The sequence below is a fragment of the Condylura cristata genome, unplaced genomic scaffold, assembly GCF_000260355.1.
Source record: "Condylura cristata isolate star-nosed mole 26May11 unplaced genomic scaffold, ConCri1.0 scaffold00020, whole genome shotgun sequence".
In the NCBI taxonomy this organism is placed as follows: domain Eukaryota; kingdom Metazoa; phylum Chordata; class Mammalia; order Eulipotyphla; family Talpidae; genus Condylura; species Condylura cristata.
In genome coordinates, this window is record NW_004567121.1 from 23,248,155 (window position 1) to 23,273,664 (window position 25,510).

Below are 25,510 nucleotides of genomic sequence, written 5' to 3' on the forward strand. Positions count from 1 at the left end.
TGGTGTTGTGATGAGAAAAGATGGAGAACTGGGATTTAAGAGATTCTGAGTAAGTGTATGACCCTAGTCATGTCACTCAGCCCCAAAAGTTCAGTTCCCCACCTGAGAAGTAAATTCGAAGCTTTCTCAGACCCCATGGTGATGTGGTTCAAAGGTACATTAATGCCATCTAGTGGCAAAACAAGTACACTGCAACAGTATAACAATTGGCAGGTTTTTAAAAAGCCAGGAAGGGAATCAATTCAATCCGCTTAAGGATTCCATTCGAGAGGCTGAGAGGAAAACCAGACCTCAAAAGAAATTTACCTAAAACCACACATAATGATTTCTGGCCCTTGGTGAACAGTATGTATGATGAAGAGAATAACTCAGCACTTACTAAACTCAATAATTCAAACAGATATTAAAGCATTTGCTGTTAACTTTAAGGGCTAACAGACTAAGAGCCACTCAACAATGGCCAGGATTACGTTCACAATGCAAAGATTACTTTTTACACCTGCACTGGGCGCTGTACTTACAAATCACAATTTCCTTAAATTATAAGCCTCCTATTTAAATGTCTTTCCTCCTCAAAGAAGAATCTTCAGAATGAAAAGTCAGTAACTTCATATTTTTGCTAAATTTCCTTTTAGGATCAACTGTCTCCAATTTTTCTAATGTCACATATTCTAAAGCTGAGCATGCTATAATTGAATCATAAGGCCAAGCTGCTCTCCTCATTCTTCTCTACATCCCTGACTTATTCCCATGACCCCAAATGCACATAAATTGATGAATGTGGCTTCATGAGCAGGAAGTGACCCAAGACAAATTTAAGGGTACTATTAGTGTTGTCTGGTTGCAGTTTTTCCTAAAGTTTATGCTTGGTGTTCATACTTCTAAAGGAGCACAAATAAACTCTTTCATGCCAACCCCTTCTTCCTGCCTTAGATTTGGTTACCACGCTTTCTCATCTTTGCCCCTCTTCCCAGAGAATTCACATGTGAGGTACACAGGCGTATTACAGATATTGGGGTAGCAATGATTTTTTTTTTAAACCACCATTACTATTCTACTGCAATAGGCAGTACAGAAAAACAGCAGTGTGTAACACCTATCACTGTACTATAGCCAGGAAAATGCCACACAGTTTACAGATATATTGGTTCTAATTTTTTCAGCAGCTAATTGTGATAGGATTATCATCTCCACTTTACAAATGAAACCGAAACTCAAAAGGATGACGATTCTCCTGTGCTGTGCGCCTTGGGGTTACAAGGATCCAGATCAGGTCTATGGCAGCAGAACTTTCGCCCTCCCACTCATGGCAGCCACAGCTACAGCCCAGATGTTATCACAGTGCTCATATTTCTTGGCAGTTATGCAAGTTAGACCTTAAGAGTTTCATTTTTTATTGCTTACCAATATGAGAAAGGAAGAACAAAAAGGAAAGAATCTCTTTTTTCTCTACATATTATCCACATATGTTCATTCTGTCTTCTCCATTGGAATGTAAGCTCTAATATCCTTGGGTCTTCCCACCACAACTAATACAAGTTCACAACAGAAACTATAACTCAGTTTCAAAGAGAAGTGTTTGCTTCTTTCAAAAAAATAAAATGGAAAAGTTAAACCGTACAAATCAAGGAAGAGTACAAGTTCCAGATAATTAACAATTATATCAGAATTCTACCCCTTGAACGCTAGTCCTGCATATAGAAGTGGCTGGAAAGCACGGCTCAGTTCTAACAGTCCCTGTTCTGGCAGAGACTCACTTGCCATCATGTGCGGAATTGTCCCCTATCATGTTATAGCTTCACTCTGCTCCAGATGAAAGCTCCATGGTTCTTTATTAAATGAAGAAAGTTCAAAACTGATAGTCTGGTATTCAGTATTTTCCATAACTTCATACACTGATTAATCAAATCCACTATTCCTCCTGAACATAAAGCAATATTGTCTGGAAGCAAAACAATGAGGAAGTGAACAGTGTCCTAGAGTCAGAAAGCCGCTCCAGATCTCAGCTGCACCTATTATAAACTATGGGATCTGCTGTAAATCATTTACCTATCTCTCTTCTTCCTCATTTGTGAGATGAGGGTGAAAACAATAAGTATCTCAATAATGGTGCTGAGGATTAAAAATATATATAAAATAAAGAGACCTAGTAAGCGAGAGCTCACATTAATAGGGCTGTTGCTGCTGCTGCTGCTGCTGCTACTCTCATTGGTACTGCACCTAGATAAAAGCTATAGTTACCAAGAAGCCTTTGCTTGCCACATTGCTGGTTTCTGCTTCTGTTAGACTCCTTGCCCAAAACCTCAAGTTTTCCAATTTTTGCTTCCTTCCAAATCCCAACCATTCTTCCTAGTCATGCTAACAATCACTTCTACTTCAGGCCTTTTCTAACCATTCACATTCTCATCACTAAGGCCAAGCTGTCTGTCTATTTACCCTGAAGCCATGTACACAGCCAAGTCACTTCCTTCTCTCTCTCCATTTAACCCATACAAACCACAGAGCCAAGTCGTTATGTCTTATCATAAATCTTTTCTATTCTCTCAATATCTCAAATAGTTTATGAAGAGTTCACACTTATACTCTAATTTAGAATGTAGACATTAATCAGTAGAAATTATTCTTCTAGTATGAACGGTCTCACCTTTCTTCCAGTCTCATTACAAATATTTGTTTCCTGAGCTAAGAGCCTTCTTCTTCCCCTCATTCCATTCTTACCCTCAAATAATACCCCCAAGTTACCTTCCCCTTCCCCTGTATAACATCTGTCTGTCCTTCATCCACTGGACTCATTCTCTCCTTTTACCACCAAAGCCCTTCATTTCTGCCTCCAACCACATAAATGTCTTCAGTATCTTGAAAAGTTTTCACTCTTCTCTCCTGAAGTACTATGGTTCACCTGCTGCTTTTCATCTTCCTGACATGCTCCTAAATGGAACCGACTACTGGTGTTATATCCATGTCCTCACCTGTTAACCGCCTGAAGCTGGTTTTGAGGGTCGTAAGTGAGCTCCAAAGGTCTCCTTTGGCTCATCACTACCTGTAACATTACGGACACCTATTCTTCCTTCACTTTCTATAGATCCCTTCTTTGGGCTTCCTCTCCCCCTCTCCCAAGATTCTGGTGTACTTTGTTTGAATTATATTCAATGGTGCTATTTCTTCACTTTCCACCAACTGCTGGACATGTCAGGACTTGATGTGGTGTTCTCTTGTGGCCTCGTCGTCACTCCATAAGGCACCAACTTGCATCAGTTCTGCCCTTACTACTGGGTTTTAGGCTCTTATGTCTAAAGGATACTACTCAGATGTAGCACAATCTCCTTTTCAACACTCAAAATCATACCATCTTCTTCTGCAAAAGATATCTTCCCTTCCTTATGAATTCTCTCTATTTAGAAATAAGACATTTTCTTTTTTAATTAGATACCTCGGAATATTTGCCTCCTCTCTCATTCCAAGTTCTCCTTCAATCCTACCAGTCTAGAGTTAATCTCAAAAAACTTCCCTTTGTAGTGAAGTTCAACTTGTTCTATCTTTGCATGTTCACTGCCAACCTCACTGATCACTCTCCCATGACTTTCATTCTTATTTAAACTCCCTACAATACCACTTCAGTCATATCACTCTTTTATTAAAAACCACCATAGATTTCCACATCTATAGGGTTATGAAAAAAAGGTATTTAAGGCCCTTCACAAGCCAGTTCTAGCCATGTCATTTCCCAGCAAAAATGCTCTGTTCTCTGTTGATAGGCAGACACAGCTCAGTTCATTCCCACATCTGTGTCTGGTCCACAGTAGATATTTAGTAATGCTTAGTTAAGCAGCCACATATTGTACTGTTCAAAAGACTTCACTTTGGAAAGCAAAACAGGGCATTAAAAAATAATTAAAATTACATCATTTTTAAAAAATCTCATCTATTGGCCAACAAATTGTTGATCAAAAAATTGTTTTTACTCTATCAGGGGATCTATCAGATCATTCTATACAAAAACCATTTTCAGAAGTAAAATTATTTATCAAAAAAAAAATTTGAACTTTTCAAATGCTGCCTATCTATACATTTGAAAATATAAGGAACATTAATCAAGCTATATTTTTATATCCATGTTTCTGTAATATGTTAGAGATAAAATTACTCTAATTTTTCTTAGTAGATACTCATAATTTAATGTCACCTAGTAATATCAAATTTTAACATGTATCATCGATAATTAACTGCTATTTATTTTTTTCAGCATAATCTCAGTATTTTACATTTTTTCATAAACTACCTGCCATCTATTTTAAAGTTGCTCTTTACTGTTATCAAATTTATGGTTAAAACATTTTAAATTGGGGGGACATTTTATTGACTCTTCTCTGTAGGTCATAATAATTTTAATTGAGGAGGAAACATTCCTTCTAAATGTATGAGTAAAAAAATTAAAAACAGATCTCTGTATGATCCAGCAATCCCACTTCTGGGTACATAAAAGAATAAAATGTAATCATCTCAAAGATGTATCTGTTTCTTCATGTTCACTGCAACATTATGTTCACTGCAACATTATTTACAATCACTAAGACATGTAAATAACCTAAGTGCCTATTATGGATGAATGGATAAGGAAAATGTAGTGTGCAGACACAGTGTTGTCTGGTTATTTAAAAGGAGGAAATCCTACCTTTTGTGTCAAGATAAGTGGACTGAGGGCATTAAAGAAGTAAAATAAGTCAGAGAAAGACAAATACTGTATGTTCTCACTTACATGTATATGAAATCTACAAAAGCTATAAGCTCATAGAAATAGAATGTTACTGGTCAGAGTTTTGGAGGTGGGGAAGGTGGGGACATATTAGTCACAAAGTACACACTTCTAGAAATAAAGTGAATAAGCTCTAGGGATCTAAGGCACAGCATGGTAATTATAGCTAACAATACTATCTTATATAATTGGAAGTGGCTAAAAGAGTAAACTTAAATACTAAAATATTTTAAAATGAAATGAGTCAATGTTTTAAGAGTGTTTCAAAATAATATGGGGTGGAGTAGGAAACAGAAGAAACAAGATTGGCCATGAGGTAGTAACCACTGAGCTTAGGGGATAGGCCAGGGGAAGGGACTCATTATTCTGGTTTTTCTGCTACTAAACACTACATATACTTGAATTTTTCATAATAAAAGGTTACCAAGAAAACATTCCTGCTGGGTAGAGGCTATCGGCTGAACTGTATCCCCCCACAACCCCCAAATTCACGGTGAAGCCCAACTACCAAAATGCCTAATTTGGAAAAAGGGTCTTCATGGAAACAGTGAAGATTAAATAAGGCCAAATCTAAGGGAACTGGTGTCCTTATAAGATAAGGAGAAGACAGTGGAGCCCTTTCCACATGCTCCTGGAGGAAAGGTCACTTGAGGACATGGTGAGAAGGCATCTTCTCGAAGCCGGGAAGCGAGGCCTCACCAGAAATCAAGCATGAACGCATCCCAATCCTGGATTTCTAGCCTCCAGCACTGTGAAAAAATAAATACTGTGGTTTAAACCATTCAGTCTGTATTTTGTTAGGGCGGCCCTAAAGGACTGACACAGTAGAGACATCCAGAAGTGCAATAATACATTTCAAAATTAACCCAGACATCATTTGAACTCTGATTGTTCCACCTTGGGGTAAATTCTAATGTATGCCTGGTTGAAAGTATTTCTTTCAATAATTATAACTTGCTAAAGTCTCTTTAAGAGAAGGTTTCTGAGAACTCCATTAAATTAAAATTCATACAAGATTTCCCACTGGTTTTTATTACAAAGTAGCCAATATGCAATGGGCTCCTGTTTTAAAAAAAAAAAAAATCCAATGTCACTGAAGGACACTTCAACTGATTTATGAAGTTTCTTCAAAAACTCAAGCATTTTTTAAAGTTCAGTGATAGACAGCAATCAGAGAAAGTATTCCCTATTGCCTGAGTTTTATTTTAATTCAACATCAGATAACAAAAAAGTAACTGACAACTATCTTTTATTTCCAGCCATAGAAATTACTTGGCCCACATTATGTCTAGTGCTACCACCAATGCTGAGTGCATTTCTGCTCCAAAGATTTTCTTAACTCAGAAAGAGCATTAATTCTACCATGTTGCCACGTCCTACCAAAAGTAGAAAAATACTTTTATCTTCAGTGTTTCAGTTTCCTACTGAGTTTCTAATAGTCAGAATGTCAAATGTTCCACTTTCAATGGAAGGGGGTTCCAAAATTTTTATTTTGAATCCACTAATCAGGTAAAAAAAGAAACATCAAACCATCATGACAACCGAATTAGTCAATTTTCTTTTTGAAGCAATTGATGTGACTGACAGAAAACTGGCAAATCCAGCTGTTAACTAACTACTTCTGCTAAAAGAGCAGCACAGTAACACACATGCACAAGAAGTTAACGACACAGACTAATCCCGCAGTCTAATCCCGCAGCCTCGCTTTGCTCATTTTCATTTGCTCTAATATGAAAACACAACTCCTACAAATGTAGGTTTCAAATCATCACCTTTGGATACATCCCTTCTTACAAAAAGCAACTACAAAGTTTTGATGTATATATTAAACATTTCTTCAGCAGAGGGTGTCTTCTGGTTTTCACACAGGCAATGATATCACTGTAACCCCTGATGGAGTGAAAATGACAATATATTCCCACAATGAATTCTTAATTAGTCCTTAAAAGCACACTATTTTGGTATGTTCGCTCTTTGAAAATGATTGCTGCCCACAAGTATTTATTATAAACTATGTAAGAAGCTGACAAGCAACATAATACAAAGATAGTGGTATTCAGGCCACACAGTAGGTGATCACCCCAGACAGCCAGGGAATTCAGATGATTCCTCGTGTGCTTTATAAACTGCAGGACTGCTCTGACTACAGAGTCCTTACATCAAGCCTTCAACTTGCCACGTTTCCCCATAATCTTGTAAACTGGTAGTGAAGTACGGTCATGGATGGCACAGGTGCGGTTTGGCAGAAATGTCTGATGTATTCCAGGAGGTTGCTACAGACAAAGACTTGAGCATTTCTTGCACCACCACCCACAATCTGAAGGAGTTGGCTGTCCTCAGCCACTCAGAGCAAGCACAGTCAGTTTTATCACGAGGCCTCCTACATCCTGGCCTTCTTGAAAGGGTGTTGCTAGTTAGGCTGCATCCGGACAGGGCTGGGAAAAAAAGAGAGGCTATCACTGGTCACCTTTCTGTCTGAGCACACTATCACGCGGAGCTCTGTCCACTGCAGATGCACTGACCACACGCTAGATGAGACTGTGGCAGATGATGAAGGTATAGTGGACACCTGGGGTGCAGCCCCAATGGTAGTAGAGGCAAAGGCAAAAATAAACAAGGGTCCAAATTAAATCAAAAGGCTTTTATGCATCAAAAGAAACCACCACAAAACAACCTACACACTAGGAGGAGATATTTGCCCATATTACATGTCTACACAGAGTTCATCTCCAAAATACATAAACTGTTCAGTGACAACTTAAAAATAACTATAAAAAAAAAACAACCCAATCAAAAAAACGGGCAAAAGATCTAAATAATTATTAAAAAAAAGACATTCAGATGGCCTACAGGCACATGAAAAATATTCAAAATCACTTATTGCAAGGGAAATGAAAATCAAGACCACAATGAAGCATCGCCTCACCCTGTGAGAATTACTGTATCAAAAAAGACTAGGAACAAATGTTGGCCAGGATGTGGAGACAACAGAACACTCATCCATTGCTGGTGGGAATGTAATTTGATACACCCACCATGGAAAAAATATGGAGCTACCTTAAAAATATGAAAATGAAAATACCATATGACCCAGCAATACCACTTCTGGGCATGTACCCAAAGAATACGAAAACTCTATTTTGAGAAGATTTATGTACTCCTCGTTCACAGCATTATCTGCGACTGCCAAGACACGAACCAAGCTAAGTGCCCAACAACAGAGGCCTGGATAAAGAAAGTGTGGAATATACACTCAATGGAATACTACTCAGCTATTTAAAAAGATGAAATAGTGCCTTTGGGACAAAATAGATGGATTTTGAGTGAGTATGCTAAGTGAAGTCAAAAAGTGAAAGACAGATACCGGATGGTTTCACTTGTTTGTAGACTATAAATAACAAAGGATACATACTGGAAAGCGCAGCAAAATAATACTTAGACAATGCGAAGAACACAGTGGCTACCAGAGGGCTAGGAGAGGGCTAGGATAGGTTACTAACAGAGAATTGGCAGAGGGTGAGTGAAAGATGCACATGTGTGGAGTTGTGAACATGTAACCCCAAAATCATATAGATAAGTAAATGACAATTGCAGAATTTTAATTATTTTTTAAAAGGTGGAAGTGAAAATCCGTTCCAGCTTTTAAAAATGCTACTATTAGTGACAGTACTTCATTTAAATATTTGGGACGAACACCCAACCTGGATGGGTTACCTATTACAGGCACAATCGGGACATCCACTAGCACTTAGAAAACTCTCAAATCACAACTTTCTTCATGTTCTTCTCCTACCTGTGAAGCCAGTCATGCTGTCGCCCCTCCCCCATAACCCCTCACTTTCATCAGTCAGTAAGTACCTAAGCAAATTACTGTCCCACCTGGGAGCACAAAGCCTGCCCACCTACCCAGATCAACAGCTCACCTCTCAACTCCTGAGGCCTCCTGCTGTATATGTCGGCTGTGCATTCTGTCAGTATAAAACCTCACAAACATGAGTGATGAGGAATTGAAGAGGAGTTAAGGGAAGTAAGTAGGTTTTGTTTTGTTTTGTTTTTTATTTATTCATACAGAACTGGGGTACAGGCCAGAGACATGGAGGGTGAGAGGATTCAAAGGGACAGAGTGGGGAGCAGAACAGGGAGATGGACGAAGTACACAGCTGAGGGGAGCAGCGGGCGGGTCAGGAGAGGTCTGCTGCGCCATGTGGATCTCCTCCGGGGCAGACGGGGATCGAACTCATGCGGAAGTGACTTAAGCTTCTTAGTGCTGTGTTTTAACCCGCTGTTGCCACCAGGAAGGGCCAAGTAGGTTTTTTTTAAAGAAAATATTTTTTAAGTGGGTGCCACATAGATTAATTTTATATGTGAACAATTTCTGTGCTTTTAGTTTTTGCATAAAAAGTTATTATTCCCATAATAATAACTACCTAAAAGTGGGCCTAAGGACTTTAATGCTGGCTGTAAGTCTCTGAAACCCTGTCCAGAAGGTTTGTATATACCTTCTTTCTGCTTTCTTCAGTTTCCAACACCTGCATGAACTCCAGAAAAACTAGAGGTTAAAATTTAGTAGTGTTTGAAGTCACTTGGAAAAGTAAAACAGGGAGATAATAAACAAATGATAGTTAGCAATCTCAAAAGCATAAATATAAACCAGTACAATTGTTCTCCATTCTCTAGCAAATCACCATCAACAAAACACTTAGTTTTTTGCAGCTTATCCCTAACATAAAACCAATACTCCTACTTTTATATCTATTTGATTTCAGAAAGTCATTACAATGCACAAAAGTCATTCCAATAAACTCCTCCTCTCATTCTGCCTAAATTTTCTCATTAAGTATGACTGAAATTTTTCTAAGAAAAGAGGATAGTGTTTTAAATTCTGCCTTTCTGTTCTTTTACCCCAGCCTTAAAAGAAACAATACTTGTAGAAGAGCTCTCCTTTAGACAGAGCTCAAATTTGGGTCACAAGTTGTTAGTCTATGGCAAATTCAATTCTGCTTTGTGTGCAAGTTCTTTCTAACTGCAGCATTCAGATGCCTGCAAATGCAGCATTCAGATGCCTGCATATTTTGGCATGGCTCTCAGCCTGACTGAATTGGATTCATATGACAAACTGCAAAACATCTTCACATAACATCTGTTTATGCTCTGACTCTGCTTTGAGCAACTGTCATTTCTTTGTCTTGCAATGTAATTAATTCAAAATTATATAATGAGACCATCAAGCCCTGTCAGGCCCTCCCTACAACATCCCTCACACCCATCCCTCTTTCTACCCACCATACTGAAGATGGTCAAGCTGGACTACTGTGAGTCTCCTGACCCAGCCTGCACCTAGCATTGCCACAGCCACATGCTGCCAGATAGCATTCCTCAACTACCTCCATCGCAAACCACATTCCTTTATACAAATCAAACCAAACACAAATCAACTCCTCAATGGCTCCCTACTGCCAAAGAAGGTGTTTGCCCTCACATTTAAGATCCAGTCGAGATAAAAGAAATTAATCTGTTTGTCAAGATAAAAAAAAATTAACCTGTTCACTAACTCGTTTGTTTCCCGGGTTTTGCGCATACTAAAGCGGCTTGGAGCACCCTCACTCCTCACGACTGCCCTTCCCTTGGTCTAGTCAAGCACTCTGCGTCCTCTCAAGCCAAATTCAGCATCCTCTCTCCATTTTCCATCAAATCTCTATTTGATCTGAGTACACTTAATGATTTACAAATAACAGCTCACTTAGTATTTCTTGGATGTCTCTTATTTCTTGGATGTTTCCCTTTGTGTGCTTTACCAGACTGTACCATAGGGCACAAACCAGAGTAGCTGGCGATCTGCTGCTGCTACTACTTCATCCTCTGGCTTCATATTATACACACAATCAACAATTATACATATTTAACTGAATAACTGGTTAATGGTATTATTTATTTTGTTCGCATTCAACAAATATTTGAATATCCAGTATGTGCTAGGCACTGTTACAGGCACTATGAAAATATAGACAAATTTTGCAAAGACAAACTTGTGCCTTCAAAGGACTTAAATTGGAGAAAACTTTTTTTGAAAGCACATTATACATAATATTACAAGGTACTGAGGAGAAAAATTAAGCAGAAAAAGGAAAACAAGTAGTAAGAGGTAGGGGTGGAAGGTAGGGATGCTATTTTTAATCATGAGCATGGAAGGCCTATCATTTGAGCAAAAATGGAGCAGCCTACTGTGAAGTGCTAACTACATTACACCAACTGTGCTTGTCTGTCAGGAGCCTTGCTTGAGAGATAGTGGTGAAAAAGAAAAGCAGCCATAAAGAAAGTTTGGTTTAAAAAATCAGAAGTGATCATCAATGAAAAATAAAGCTCATCTCTTAATGATTTATCTTGCACTTATTTTAAAGGTCCAGTTTAATTTTTTTTCAAGCTATAAAAAAAGTCATTAAAATTTTAACTAATCAAAAACATTTGGATGTAAAGATAGACATCTTTTTCTGAAAGTGATCAACAATCCACTTTGTGCTATTTTATACAAATTTTTCTTAACTGACTTCAGCAACTACTGGCAGAGTCCTCACATAATCTCTAATTTCGACTCTCACTTTATTTCTAACTTTCTGCTCAAAATGGAAGCTAACTTTAACAGTTATTTTTGGGTTGAGGAGAATTAACAGAAAGAAATAATGAAATGAAGCAGGAAAGTGAAAGCAACCGAGCGGGAAAAGGAGAAATCCAACCTGACACTTTGGGTGACAAGCAAGAAATACTGTGGAGCCAAGTGCTACGCGCACATATAAAGCTTGCCAGTCACTAGGGCAGAAAATGGGTGCTCATTCAGGAAGAATCAAGAGCAGAGGAAAACCTAAAAGCTGAGAGCAGATGAGGTTTTATGAACCGTCTGACCTGCATGGGATTAATCTTCACGGAGCGTTCGAAGCACTGCACACACTCTCGAAACTCCTTGTCTCGTAGATGAAGGAGGCCCTTGGAGCGCTGAGCCCGAGCACTGCGATGTCCAGACAACTCCCAGGCCTTGTCGTAATGTGAGTGCTCTCGAAGGACATCTCCCAGCAAACAATATAAACTTGGCGTTTCTTTCTTCTCTAGTTCTTTTTTAAGAATTTCTTCTGCCTAGAAGTAACAATAGAAATAACTAAACTGCTTCATAAGTAATGGTTTTTTAGTATATATGAATCTTTTATCCCATATGATCCAAAATTTTATTTTCAAAGTTTGAGGTGACAGATACTCTTTCATATTATCTTTTTCCAAATAAGAGGAAGTAAGGGCCCTCCCTGGTGGCAAGGGTTAAAACACAGCACTATGAAGCAACCCAGCACTAGCTTGATTCAGGACCAGGGAACTGACCCACACGACACAGCAGACCTCTCCTGTCTCACCGGCTGCTTCCCTCAGCAATGTACTTCGTTTATATGTCTGTTCTGCTCCCCACTCTCTTTCTGGTGAACCCTCTCACCTCCCACACCTCTGACCTGTACCCCAGTTCTTGTATGCATAACTAATTATATCTTAAAAAAAAAAAAAGGGCCCTCCCTGGTGGGGCAGCCCGTTAAAGGACAGCACTAAGAAGCTAAAGCCACTTCCGCATGAGTTTGATCCCCGCCTGCCCTGGAGGTGACCTACATGGCGCAGCAGACCTCTCCTGACCCGCCCGCTGCTCCCTCAGCAGTGTACTTCGTTGATCTGCATGTTCTGCTCCCCACTCTGTCTCTGGTGAATCCTCTCACCGCCCCTGCACCTTTGGCCTGTACCCATAGTTCTGTATGCACAAATAAATAAATCTTTAAAAGAAAGAAAAGAAAATGACTATGGTACAAGTAAAAGAGAGGAACAAGAACAAGAAGCAAAGGTGAACACTGTTTTAGAGGCATCAGGCTTACTCCAAAGGTGATGTCACTTTTGATAAAATGCCCAGTGTTGTGAGGTAACGGAGAACTTCAAACAGATGCAGACAAAAGGGCTGGTATACTGAGAAACGGCCACAGCAAGGCTCTTCTACATTTATGATGGCTTAATTTTCTGCAAGTAATTATATATGGATATTCTGAGGTTTGAGGGAAGACCCGACTCTAAGCACCACTAAGATTCCAGTAAGCACCCTGGTATGAGCACAACATAGCAGGAAAACTATTCATACTTGAGCCAGAGTAATTATCAAACAAACTGACCTTCTATGCTGGGATTTGTGCCTTGATTTTGTAAATTAGAGGAAGAAATTAAATTTATAATGTGTGATGATGCCCTTGTGGAACATTATATCTGGTCAATATGCAGGGATTAGAAATTGACAGATCAACAACTACAAAAATCCTCCTGGCAAAGAATGAAAGGGGAAAAATGAGCTCTAGCTATAAAAGGTGATTCTAGCTATAAAATACCTTTCTTTGAAACTACAGAAATGAAAGAATTAGGAAGAACAGCTAGACTGTTCCCTATTCCAAGAGAATGAAAATAAGCTAACTAAGAATGTAAAGAGACACTAAAAGTCAGATTTGTACAGCTCACAAAATATTCAGGCTTAAGAAATATTATGTGTGTGTGTGTGTGTGTAAAGAAACTTTGTGCATAGTTGAATTCCAGCCTTCTCCCATGAAGCAGAAAGCAAAAATGGATTCTGATTTTGGCTAACGTAGTGACTGGTTCTCAAAGTCAAGGAGACTGACCAGTGCAAAGTTGCTCTACCATCCTGTCACACTGCATAAGGATGGCAAGGCTGGGTGAAGAGAGCACCAAAGCATCTTCTACTCAACACTGACAGGACAATCTAAGCAGAAGGAAGTTTCTTGTAATCCAAATTCTTGTTCTATGAGCAGCAACTGAGAGGTGAAAAGTGCAAGACATTTCATTCCACCCCACTTGGTCACTCCCTCCTAGACAAATGTTCACTAATTGCTTTCTACATTTATTTGTGACAACACCAAGCCCTGGTTTGATTTCTTTCCAAGGGCACCTGCCAATGTAAATACTCTAGTTCCAAGATAAAACAGAATTAAAAAAAGAAAAATAGGCATACTTATCCAATAAGCTGATCATCTCCCATTCACACTATCAAATATAGATTTTACTATTTTTCACATTCAAGTGAGTTCTGCAAGTTTTATCTTATAATGGAACATCTAATTTTTAAGGGGTTAACGAAAATCATGATGGGAGGCAAGTGGAGGGAAAGGAGTGGGTCTTTAGAGGAAAGAAGGTCTGAGATCCAGTTCCAACTCTGCACATACTAAAGCTAATCAGTTCACATTTTGTGAAGTGTTATAAATATTATATGACAGAATAATTATATAAAGAATATAATACACGAAACACTCAAGAATTACATTACTTGATAACAGCATTCTTACAATGTCTTTAACATCTACTGAGCAAATAAAAATTCTTGAAGGTACCTATTTCTATTTCTAAAGCTAAAAGATTAAAATGGGAACAGGAAGCATTCATGATTTATTTTTGGAGAGAATATATAGCAGGGCTTAGAGAGAGATCTTCCACCACATGTAAAACCCATAAGGAGTGACAATTGGAAATTTACTTCAATGTAGTAACTATTCAGTGAACATCTACCAGTCATTCATTCAACAAACGTGTTTTAGTGCTTACTATGTGGTAGTCCGATGCTAGGGGTTAGGAAGACAGCTGTACATACAGATACAAGTCTGGTTCTTAAACAATTTACAGTGCAGCAGGTGAAATAAGCAAATGAATGAGTTCCGAGAAGAGCACTGAAAGACACTGGAGACCACCACTGAATCTGGGAGGGAGGTATCAGAGAAAGCTCACGGTGGAAAGCATGAGCTTCAGGGTCAAGGAGAAGCTTGAAGAGCAAGCAGACGTTAGCTGAAGGAGAACAAGTTCCAAGCACACTGGTTTTTACAAATACCCTAAGCTAAAGCAAGTTGTAAAGTCAAACAATTCATGTAGTTTAGATCTGCTGGGTGCTGGATACAACTTCGGTGAAAAAGTCCTCAGGGGAATGAGGCTGGATAATAAAGTAGGGGTAGGGGTAAGGGTAAGGGTAGAGGGATGGGCCCTCCCAGTCGGCGCAGTGGGTTAAGCACAGCACTGAGAAGCTAAAGACAATTCTGCATGAGTTTGATCCCCGCCTGCCCCGGAGGTGACCCCCATGGTGCAGCAGCCCTCTCCTGACCCACCGGATGCTCCCCTCAGCCCTGTATTTCAGTTAATCTGCCTGTTCTGCTCCCCACTCTTTCTCTGGTGAATCTTCTCATCGCCCCTGCACCTCTGGCCTGTACCCCGGTTCTGTATGCACAAATAAATAAATCTTAAAAAAAAAAAAAAGAAGTAGGGAATGAAGGAACTAATAATGCAAGCATGAGCGCTCCCACGGAATCTTCGAGACACAGTGAAGTTACAGAAGGCAGGGCACAACTCAGAGCTGTCTTTTAGGAAAATCACTCTAGCTAGTGTGGGAAAAGAACTTGTAGGAAAACTTTTAAATCATACAGAGAAACTATCTTAGAAGAAAAAAATCAAAACAACAAAACCAAAACATCTGCTAAAGAACCTCAGCTGTTGTAGAATGAAAACATTCCCTATCTTAAAGGCTGTAAGAGTTCGTAGTTGCATGATCTGCAAATGTAGCATAATAAAGTGTGGGATAAAAAAAAAATAAAGTGTGGCATAATTTCAGGTAAGTCTTGTTTCTAGAAACAATACAAAACAAGAGAAGTGCCATACTTCACCTCTCCAATCCCTTCACCCAGACCCACTACAAGTAGCTTATGAGAGCTCAGTCTATCTTTCACTTAGGGATCAAATTTGCTCAACAAAATAAGAATTTGTCCTTAGGCTCAAGGAAACATCTAAAAGTATGCCAGATAACTTCAAAAAATTAAATGCTAACAGATGAGAACCAGTTCTGACCCCAAGGTTAAGAAAAATTAATCTTAGCTATTTTGCCAATGGTCATTAAATAACAAGAATTTCTGTAGGTAGTGTCTAAATTAGAAAGTCTGAGCCCCTATGATAGTGGGGTGCAAACATGAGCACCAGAACACAATGATTAGAATTAGATACTTTTTTTAATTTGCCTTTTAAAAATAAATTACGCCATTAAGTACTAAAAGCAAGGATTAACATTTCACAAACTTCTAGTTAAATCAAAATGTGGCGACAACTATTGGCAAAAGACCAAATACTAAAAGAATCTCAGCTGTTTTAGAAATACAACATCTGCTTCCAAATTAAAGCAAAACTTTTTTAGGGTCCATAGCTAAACAGCAGTATAACATAAAAACAGGTAAGGGAAATCTTTTGTGTGGCAAGTAAAATACTAAAATTAACCTTTAAAATCGGGATTTTGAGGGATGCTTGACTATAATTCACAACAAAATTAAGACCAAAAAAAATGATGATATATTCTAAAAATAAAGCACACATTTTCTAGTGTAAGAAGAAACATGGGGACTTATCATTATTATAAGACAATTCTTACAACGTCATGTACAAATTCAAGAAATAATGGCACCACAACTACCTTGGAGGACAGTCAAATCCATTCTCTCAAAGGGATGAATCCATTCTAATTTTTTTCCTGCAACTGCAGAAAGTCTATTTTCTCTACTTTCCAAAATTAAACAATGTTAACATTTCAAATCATGCAGTGGGTACTGGTGACTCACCAACTTGCTTAATTATTTCAAAAGTCAAAATTTCAAAAACCATCATATTTTTATACCATTATTATTAATTTATTTACTAATTAATTTATATCTAATATAGTCAACATTCATTCATTATTCATATTACTACTTTGTTTACTACAATACCAGCACAATGAAATATGATGCAATGGCAACAACATCAGACTGCAGGTTGGGGCTCAAGGTATTCATTTATCCATTCATTCCTTTGTCAAACAAAACATCTGAATACTACTATTTAGAGCCAGATAATGGGCACTAAAAAAAATAGTTACGTTTTTGATGAGATATAATTCTATGTTTCATCAACTCTGAGATGCCATAAATCATAAAACTCTGAAAAAATGCTTTCAATTAAATTATGACATATGCCTTGAATGAATGAATCAGTCTCTCACCACTTCGATGTTTATTTCTATTCAAAACAGTATGGCAGTTTTTCCTGCCTTCAATATAGTGCTTGACATTTCCAATGGCAACCTTCATTTTTTTTCTGTATACATCTCAGTATAAAACAGCTTCATCTACTTTGGAATATCTTCCTCCTTAGCTACCATAATAGCATTTAGCTATTATTTTAGGGAAAAGTAGTAGAATTGTGATGATTTCACCATTGGCAAATGTGTATTTCACTTATAACCAAATTTATAACTCTGTTTGAGTGCTGTCCTTTGCTGTATGTTCAATAACTTGTTTCAACACCAAATCACAATGGAATCTTTTTGAAGAGATTTTAAATAACATTTAAATCCAACATGTAGCAAAGCACTGAGATTACATATATAACTCAACTGAAATGATGATACAAAATACAATTCTGGTCAAGCTTGTACAAGCACAGACAATGACATCCTGGCCAGATGACAATCTGATCGACAGCAATTGGAAGAGGCCATCTGATATCAAATACAGCCAAATTAAGAGACGTGTCTTAGAAAAGCAATAGCAGTAACACTAACACAGCCCTATGAGGCAAGCACCATTTTGTATCATTTACATACATGACATCACAAAACCTGTAAGATAGGTAATATTGTGCTTCTGAAAGATGAGGAAACCGAAGCAAAGGGCATGACTAGCGGAGGTTGGTGTTGGAGTAACTTGCCCAATGTGAAAGCTGGTAAACAGCACGACTGCCATCCAGCCAGCCTGGTCTAGAGGCTAAGTCTTCAACCTCTAAGCCATGTAGACTCTCAGGCTAATAATCAGTAGCTAACTTTGTGAGCTAAAGCAAATCACAAGACTTTTCCTCATTTGGAAAAGGAGAGAAATGAAATGATTATGGAGTATTTTCCCAGGATGAAAATATTACAATTCTGTATATGACCTCAATAAGGCTTATTTCCCATTCTGATTGCTCCGTACACCAATGCAGGGTTAAAGACCCTCAATGCCACTGGTGGTCAGTGAAAGGAATGCTACTCTTCCATTAGTTTAAAATAGATGTAGAAAAGTATTTAAGAAACATACATGTGCCACTATTTCTTTTTTTGAGGGTGATGACAAAAGGATGACTGTTAACAGAAATGATCCAATTTGTGGGTTTTATTCTACCTGTATATTATGCTTCTGACAGAAATTTAGTCACATACTGTTGCTCATTCAAAATTAACAAATGATTTCAATGTGTCATTTTTTTTTTTTTTCAGATTTATTTATTTGTGCATACAGAACTGGGATACAGGCCAGAGGCTCAGGGGCGGTGAGAGGCTTCACCAGAGACAGAGTGGGGAACAGAAGAGGCAGATCGACGAAGTACACTGCTGAGGGGAGCAGAGGATGGGTCAAGAGAGGTCTGCTGCGCCATGTGGTCACCTCCAGGGCAGGCGGGAATTGAACTCATGTGGAAGCAGCTTTAGATTCTCAGTGCTGTGCTTTAACCCGCTGCGCCACCAGGGAGGGCCAATGTGTCATTTTTAATAGTTACTCACAATGCAGAGTCCCTGTGATGTATTCTCTGATTTGTATTGTTTTTAAGACTGTTCATTTATGAGGGGAAAAATGCGAGACTAATAACAAATACTGCAATATTTTCCCTCTAAACCCAATTTAAGGATGTATTACACACTTGACAACTTTTCTGCCCCAAAGGGGTCACTATACCCTTCAGATTTTTATTCTACAGCCTGAACAGCTGCTCTCCCTCCCTTCAAGCCCAAGTCTCTAACCACAGGGCAACTTCAGTGAAGCTTAAATCAATTCCTAACATTTCACTTTGAAGCTGTCCTACAGGAGAAGAGTTAATAAAGGAAAGAGATCAAAATGAAACCTTTAAAGCTTCCATTATTTATACTTAAACATCAAAGACCATATCCATTTTGGCCTGTCTTTCTACTTTAAGTACATATAAATGCACATACATACTATACATTGCCCCATCTGAAATAAGAGAAAACAGCAAAATGATTCCTCAGGAACAGAAATATAAGCATATCACTGGCAAAAGTGGGGGAAAAAAAGAAAATAAATGAAAATATGCTAAAAGATGGAATTACATAAAATTTTACTATTACATACCTTCCCATGCTGCCCGGCTCTTTCATAACAAATGACAACGTCTTCCCACATTTCCAGCTTCTCAAATATCTGAAGGGCTGAACTGGTACACCCCAACTCAAAGAGTAAACTTGCAAGTTGGCGCTAGAAAAATCAAATTAAAATAACAAACATTTCTTGATGTAAATATATTTCTATTTCACTTGCAATTACATCCAATCTGCCTTTTAGGTTCCTCTTATTGTAAACAAAAGCATATAACTCAACTTTAATTAGGAATTTGTGCTGATTCAACTCTAACTGTACTGAAAGCAAGATTCTTTACAGGAGGGAAAGAATTTAAAACAATATAAGCTGTTCAAAATATACAAGATAGCGAATTTTTCCAATGAACTCAAAACTTACGAAACAAAATCAGTATTTCTTTACTACCTAGAGATTCTAGATATGACAATCATCATTGATTTCTAACACTGAAATTTAATAAACCATTTTTAAAACTCTAGGTAGAATGGTTAGCCTCAATCATAAGAGGTGACAATGGAGAAAAAGGAAATCAGTGGGCACCATTTGTAGAAATCTAAATTGTGCAGTCACGATGGAAAACAGTAGAGCGTTTCCTCAAGAAATTAAGAACTGCCCCACCATATGATGCAGGAAACCTACTTTGGGTCTTTATTAGAAGGAAGCAAAATCACTATTTCCAAGAAATACCTGTAACTATGTGTTCATTACAGCATTAGCCCAATAACCAGGAGATGGAACCAACCTAAGTCTCTATCAACAGACTGTCTACCTATCAAGGAATAATATTCAGTCATTACAAAGAAAACCCTGCCTTCTCAAGAACACGGATGAGCTTTGAGATTATTACAGTAAGTGAAATAAATCAAACAAAGGAAAACACTGCATGATCTTACATATACTGAATAAACAGCAACAGAACATATTGATGGCTCCTGGGAGTAAGGGTAGGGGAAAAGAAGTATGTCAAGAGGGATAAACTTCCTGTTATAAGACAAGTAAGTCTGGGCATGTAATGTATAGCATGGTGACTACAGCTGACAACATTGTGTTGCATATTTGAAAGTTACTAAGAGAATAGATCTTAAAAGTTCTCATCACAAGAAAAAATTGTAACCATGAGAGGGGATGAAAGTTAACTAAACTTACTACAGTAATCATTTCACATCACATACAAGTATCAAGTTATTGCCATATACCTTAAACTAATTAATATATATCAATTATATTTCAAATTAAAAAAAAAGAATTCAAAAAAGAATAAAATAATGAATTGAGTCACTGAATATGTGTTTCTAATCTTAAAGCTATGTGCATAATCTACAGAACACAAAGGTCAAGAAGCTGGTTCTCCTGTTGTTTAATTTCTAGGATTCTCACCATGATCTAGTCTTAAATTATCAATATTATTAACCACAGTATCAATGTGAAATAATCCGTAATCCTCAAATACTTCTGATACTCATTTCACTGAGATACTTGAACACACAACCATAAAAGACAAAAAAATCTTTAGTGCATTTATCTTTCTGCTGCAAAGTAGTTTCCATATCCAGTAACTAATAATAAAAATACCTGAATAGCCCAGTGAGGTGGTACTTGACAGCAATAGAAAATCTTCATACGTTCCAATACAGATGTAGTTTTATCTTCAAATTGATCTGCAAGAGCCTTAAGGGTACATATCAAAATCAGAACCCATAAATGTTATAACTCTTTAATATAAACAGTAACTCTTACCATAAAATTAACACAAATGTACACATAAACAATAAAGAACACAAGTCACTTTCATAATATAGAATATGTGAATTATTTTCTTGGAAATTCTTTGAATGTTTTTGTTTTTCACTATTGTTAACTCACCAAATACATTTATGTCAATCTACAAACCTACATAAATGGGCTACATTCTGTTTGGATTTTGCTGAAACAGCACTAAGATTAAAATGTAATTTAAGATCAGTTTAACTTTTAAAACTTTAAAGTTAATCAACACAAACATACATTATCAGGAAAAAGAACTTAGAAGAAAAATGGTTTTTAAAACTAAGGATCTCCTCTCCTGCATTGGTGGTGAGAATGCAAGTTGCTATAGTCACTACTGAAAACAATATGGACATGTTGTAAAAGTTTAAAATTTGAAATACCACATCATAGCTATTCATACACTTCTGAGTATTCAAATGGAGAAGCACTAGTAGAAAAAGATGTACTCACACCAATGGTAACTGCAGCACTACTCACAATGCAAAGATATGTAATGAGTATCAGTGAGTGACTCAATAAAGATATGATTATGTATGCTTTACACACACACACACAAACACTGGATTACTACTCAGCTATTAAAAAAAAAAGGTGAGTGAGATCTTACCATTTGCAACAACATGGTGGATTCTGAGGGTACTAAAAGCCATACGAGAAGACAAACACCATATGATCTCAATCATAAATGCAATATAAAGAAATAAGGCAAACGAACAAACAAGTTGTAAGATCAGAGAACAGATTGGTGGTTACCAGAGAAGGAGACAGGACCTTGAACAAAATAGGTAAAAGGGGCAAACTGTACGGTGATAGATGAAAACCATTCTATGATCATGAGGCAGTGTACACAGATGTTGAATTACAATACTCTGTATCTAAACATATTACTGACATATTATTACCTCAATAAAAATGTAATTTCTAAAAAATCAAGAAACTTCCCATAATTGTTCTCTCAAGACTCAATAAGCAGTCTCTTTTTTCTTTTTTTGTAAGATTTGTGCATAGAGAACTGGGGTACAAGCCAGAGGTACAGGGGTGGTGAGAAGATTCACCAGAGACAGAGCGGGGAGCAGTACAGGCAGATAGATAAAAGTACACTGCTGAGGGGAGCAGCGGGCGAGACAGGAAAGGTCTGCCACACCATGTGGATCACCTCCAGCGCGGGGTATCAAATTTGCCCTGAATTGGCTGCGGCTTGCTTGCAGTGCTGCATGCTAACCCATTGCGCCACCAGAGAGGGCCTCTTTTACTTTTTCTAAGAGATTTCATTATCACAAAGGCACTGTGGCAATGGTACTTTCTAATATAAATCAGAGAACTGTGAAGAGCTTCATTCAGGAGTTATCCTCTCAGGAATATAGCTAAAGTCAAACTGGAACTATTTGACTGCAAACAGTGAGTTCTCTTACTCTTGAGCAGCGGAGCTGGAATGTTGAGCACTTTATATGGGAATCATCCTGAAGGCACAGTGGAAGGCTGCAAGCTGTGTGCTCTGAAGGATCCCTCTCCCATGCTGAATAACTGAGCTCCCTGAAGCAACACCCAGAAGCTAACAGTGAGACCGCGATGGCTACAAAGCAAAAGTACCAGGGCCAACTGCAAAGTCAAAAGCCAATGCCCAGTCACCAAGAGAACTAACATATTCAGTATCAAAGTGAACTCAGACACTTTCTGGAGTCCCTTGGCAAACAAAGCACAGCAGCCTCCGTCCTGAGGTCACCTCTAACAGCCTTTTAATCCATCCTTCAAGAATGTATGTAGTAAGTATACACATTCTTTTATCACATGCACTTAGAAAGTCTCTCCAATGTGAATTATCATGACCATTTTTGCATAATACAGTACTCAGTTTTCTTTTTTATACCAGTTTTCCACAGGCCTGTCTTCTGAGGATTAGAAGGTAACAACATGTCAACATTAATGTTCTGAAGTTAATGCACATTAGTAGAAAAATGTCCTTTTACTTGAAGATGAAGAAGCACCCCAAGAGCAACTGACTTTCCCACAGTCAGGCATAGCAGATAGTTGTAATGTACTGCAACTTTTTATAATTTTAAGACTGTTTCAAGTTTTTACAAAATTTTTTTTCAACTGAAAATTTTCTTAAAAGAGAAGGAGCAATGTTCTCAGTAAGCTGAGGAAGAACAAAAAAGATAAGAATCTAGCATATGTCAGTAAAAGCCCACAACAAAGAAACCAGTTTCTCAACAAGGAAACTGCTCCTAAAATGGTGTTCTCTGCAATATTCCAGGTGAGAGATATATTTGTTATCCCTGCAGGATGAGAAAACAGTCATTACACCGCTTCTTTGACTTCAAGATGTTTTTCAATCAAGTCAGTCAGAAAAAAAAACAGATAAAACTGGACTCCAAAACCATTTTGGTCAAAATTTATTTAAACTTTCTGGCCTTACTTCACAGACACTTAATAGCAAAAAAAGTTGTATTCTTCTGCTCAAAGCTGTTAGTCGTAAGAGAGAAAAAAGAAAAATGACTGATTACATATGGTTACAGTACATAAGAAGATTCACTGAATTGCTTCATAAAAGGGGGGTGGTTTTTTTTTAATAAAAAATTTTTCTTTGACAGTAAAATAAAAAAAACCTAATGCTTACTTAATAAAAATTAAAAAACCAATGCAACATCATGGCACTTTTCTAAATTTCTAATTACATGTGAAATATTTTATTTTCAAACAAAACTCATGCTGTTTGCTTTAGTTACTACATCAAGCTTAAACTTTAAAGTGCCTCAAAGTATTTCCTGAATTACTAATAAAAATCTACTTGATATTTCAGATACTATTAGGTAATCTCAGAATGTTTATGTGTTTCTGATATTTTCCAAAATGGCAAAAATCACTTAAATGGCAGAGAACCAACTTATGTGAACTTGATGCCATACATACGACCCTGTACAGTCACATTTTATAAGAACTTGATTAGGTAATACATATGAAATAGATTAAAGAAAATTCAAACCAATTTTTACTCCTGCACAAAATATACTTTACCTAAATACACAACAATCTATGTAAGACTTGCCTACCAATAAAAATAAGAACATGAGGGCCCTCTCTGGTGGCGCAGCGGGTTAAAATACTGCACTAAGAAGCTTAATCCACTTTCGCATGAGTTCGATCCCCGCCTGCCCTGGAGGTGACCACATGGTGAGGCAGACCTCTCCTGACCCGCCCGCTGCTCCCCTCAGCAGTGTACTTCGCCCGCTGCTCCCCTCAGCAGTGTACTTCGTCGATCTGCCTGTTCTGCTCCCCACACTGTTCCTGGTGAATCCTCTCACCCTCCGCATCTTTGGCCTGTACCCCAGTTCTGTATAAATAAATAAATCTTTAAAAAAAAAAAAACTAAGAACATGAAATTTATCTATTTTCTCCACCAAATTCAAAGTACTCTTTTATTTGCTAACTTATTACAAGTTCAGAAACAGGTTAGACAGAATGTCTCTAGGTTTTTCAGACTAAGATTATTTCTAGCTAGTCATTCCGGAAAAAGCCATCATATTCGAACAAATCAGAATTCTCAAGCAGTCTTGATAAGTAAATGACCTAGATTTAATATAGGTCTATCTCCAACAGCAAGTCATTTAATTACAATGGCACTCAGTGAGGAAATAATTTTGTACATGATCTTTGTACTCTGCACAATGATGACATATGGCTTTAGCAAAAGAATAACTTGTTTTATTTCAGGCATTTGAAGAGACTTATTTTTAGGCACCATTACCTAAATGCCAGTATCATGTGTTCATGCATGTATCTGTTAAGAGCAAACCAAGTACCTACAATGTTTAGAAGCAATGGCAGGACATTTAGTATGAGGTAAGTGGGAACTGAGTGAAAGTGTAGTCCCTGATTACTACTGAGTGTATACACCTGCACGAACACAGGCATCACATACATGTGAGGAATTAGCACTGTGCAAGCTTTCACACACGCTGAGAAACGTAGGTAAATGACCTCTCAAGCTTTTCCTACCCATTCACTTGCCATTTTCTTTCCAAATTCAAAATTTCATGAGTATCACAAATGAAAGTTATGAGAACTTGATCATTATACCACTTAAAACTGTTATGAGGAGACTGTCTTGAAAGGTGGCAATGTCAAACCAAAGAACAAGACAGAAAAGCAAAATACCCTCAAGCAATCATTACAGAGGGGTTTTGGCTTCTTAACAAAGAATTGAAAGCAAGACAAGAGTGTAAAGAGATGTGGATAAATGGGAAAGATGAAAAGTGGAAAGTGGGGAGTAGTCCAGAGGTTGGGAGAAAGCCAGTTCACAGAAAAGCCAGGCACATCTGTGGAGACACACCAAAGATGAATTCATGGCGCAGAAACTATTGTGGTATGAGACAGTTTCCAAATTTCAAGACTCCCTTTAATGTCATTTTCTCCCTAAGCTTCACCTAAAGCATTCATACTTTCAAGAGTCCTCTGGGAAAATGCACTCATGCATGTGGATCCCCTAACCCCATGCAATTACAGCACTCACTATACCACAGGTAAGGAGGTAGCTCATGGGACAGGGAAGAAAATAAAACCCCTGAAAGCTAAGACATGACCTCTCTTCAAAACATCAATACAGAAAAAACTTTCCAGAAAAACTAGGGAGGATCAAGGCTACATTTTAAAATTAACACAAAGAAAATAGTTTAGTATAGAAGGACAATTCTCAACAAGGTCTGGTATGATTTAGTTTTTATTTAGGTGCCCAAATCTCAAAGTACGGCACATATATCTTCAAAGGAACAGAGTTAGTCCCTATGGACCT

At 37.8% G+C, this 25,510-nt stretch overlaps 1 protein-coding gene across 2 annotated transcripts in view; it reads right to left on the reverse strand.

Annotated features, from left to right (window-relative positions):
• Positions 1 to 25,510, reverse strand: part of TTC27 (tetratricopeptide repeat domain 27) — a 107,084-nt gene that overhangs the window by 31,551 nt on the left and 50,023 nt on the right. For both annotated transcript variants that reach the window (XM_004686307.2, XM_012727680.1), the window contains exons 11-13: positions 20,527 to 20,622; positions 18,949 to 19,071; positions 11,651 to 11,878 (exon numbers count right to left, since the gene is read on the reverse strand). In XM_004686307.2, coding sequence (XP_004686364.1) covers positions 11,651 to 11,878; positions 18,949 to 19,071; positions 20,527 to 20,622 — 447 coding nt within the window. The remainder of the gene's footprint in view (positions 1 to 11,650; positions 11,879 to 18,948; positions 19,072 to 20,526; positions 20,623 to 25,510) is intronic.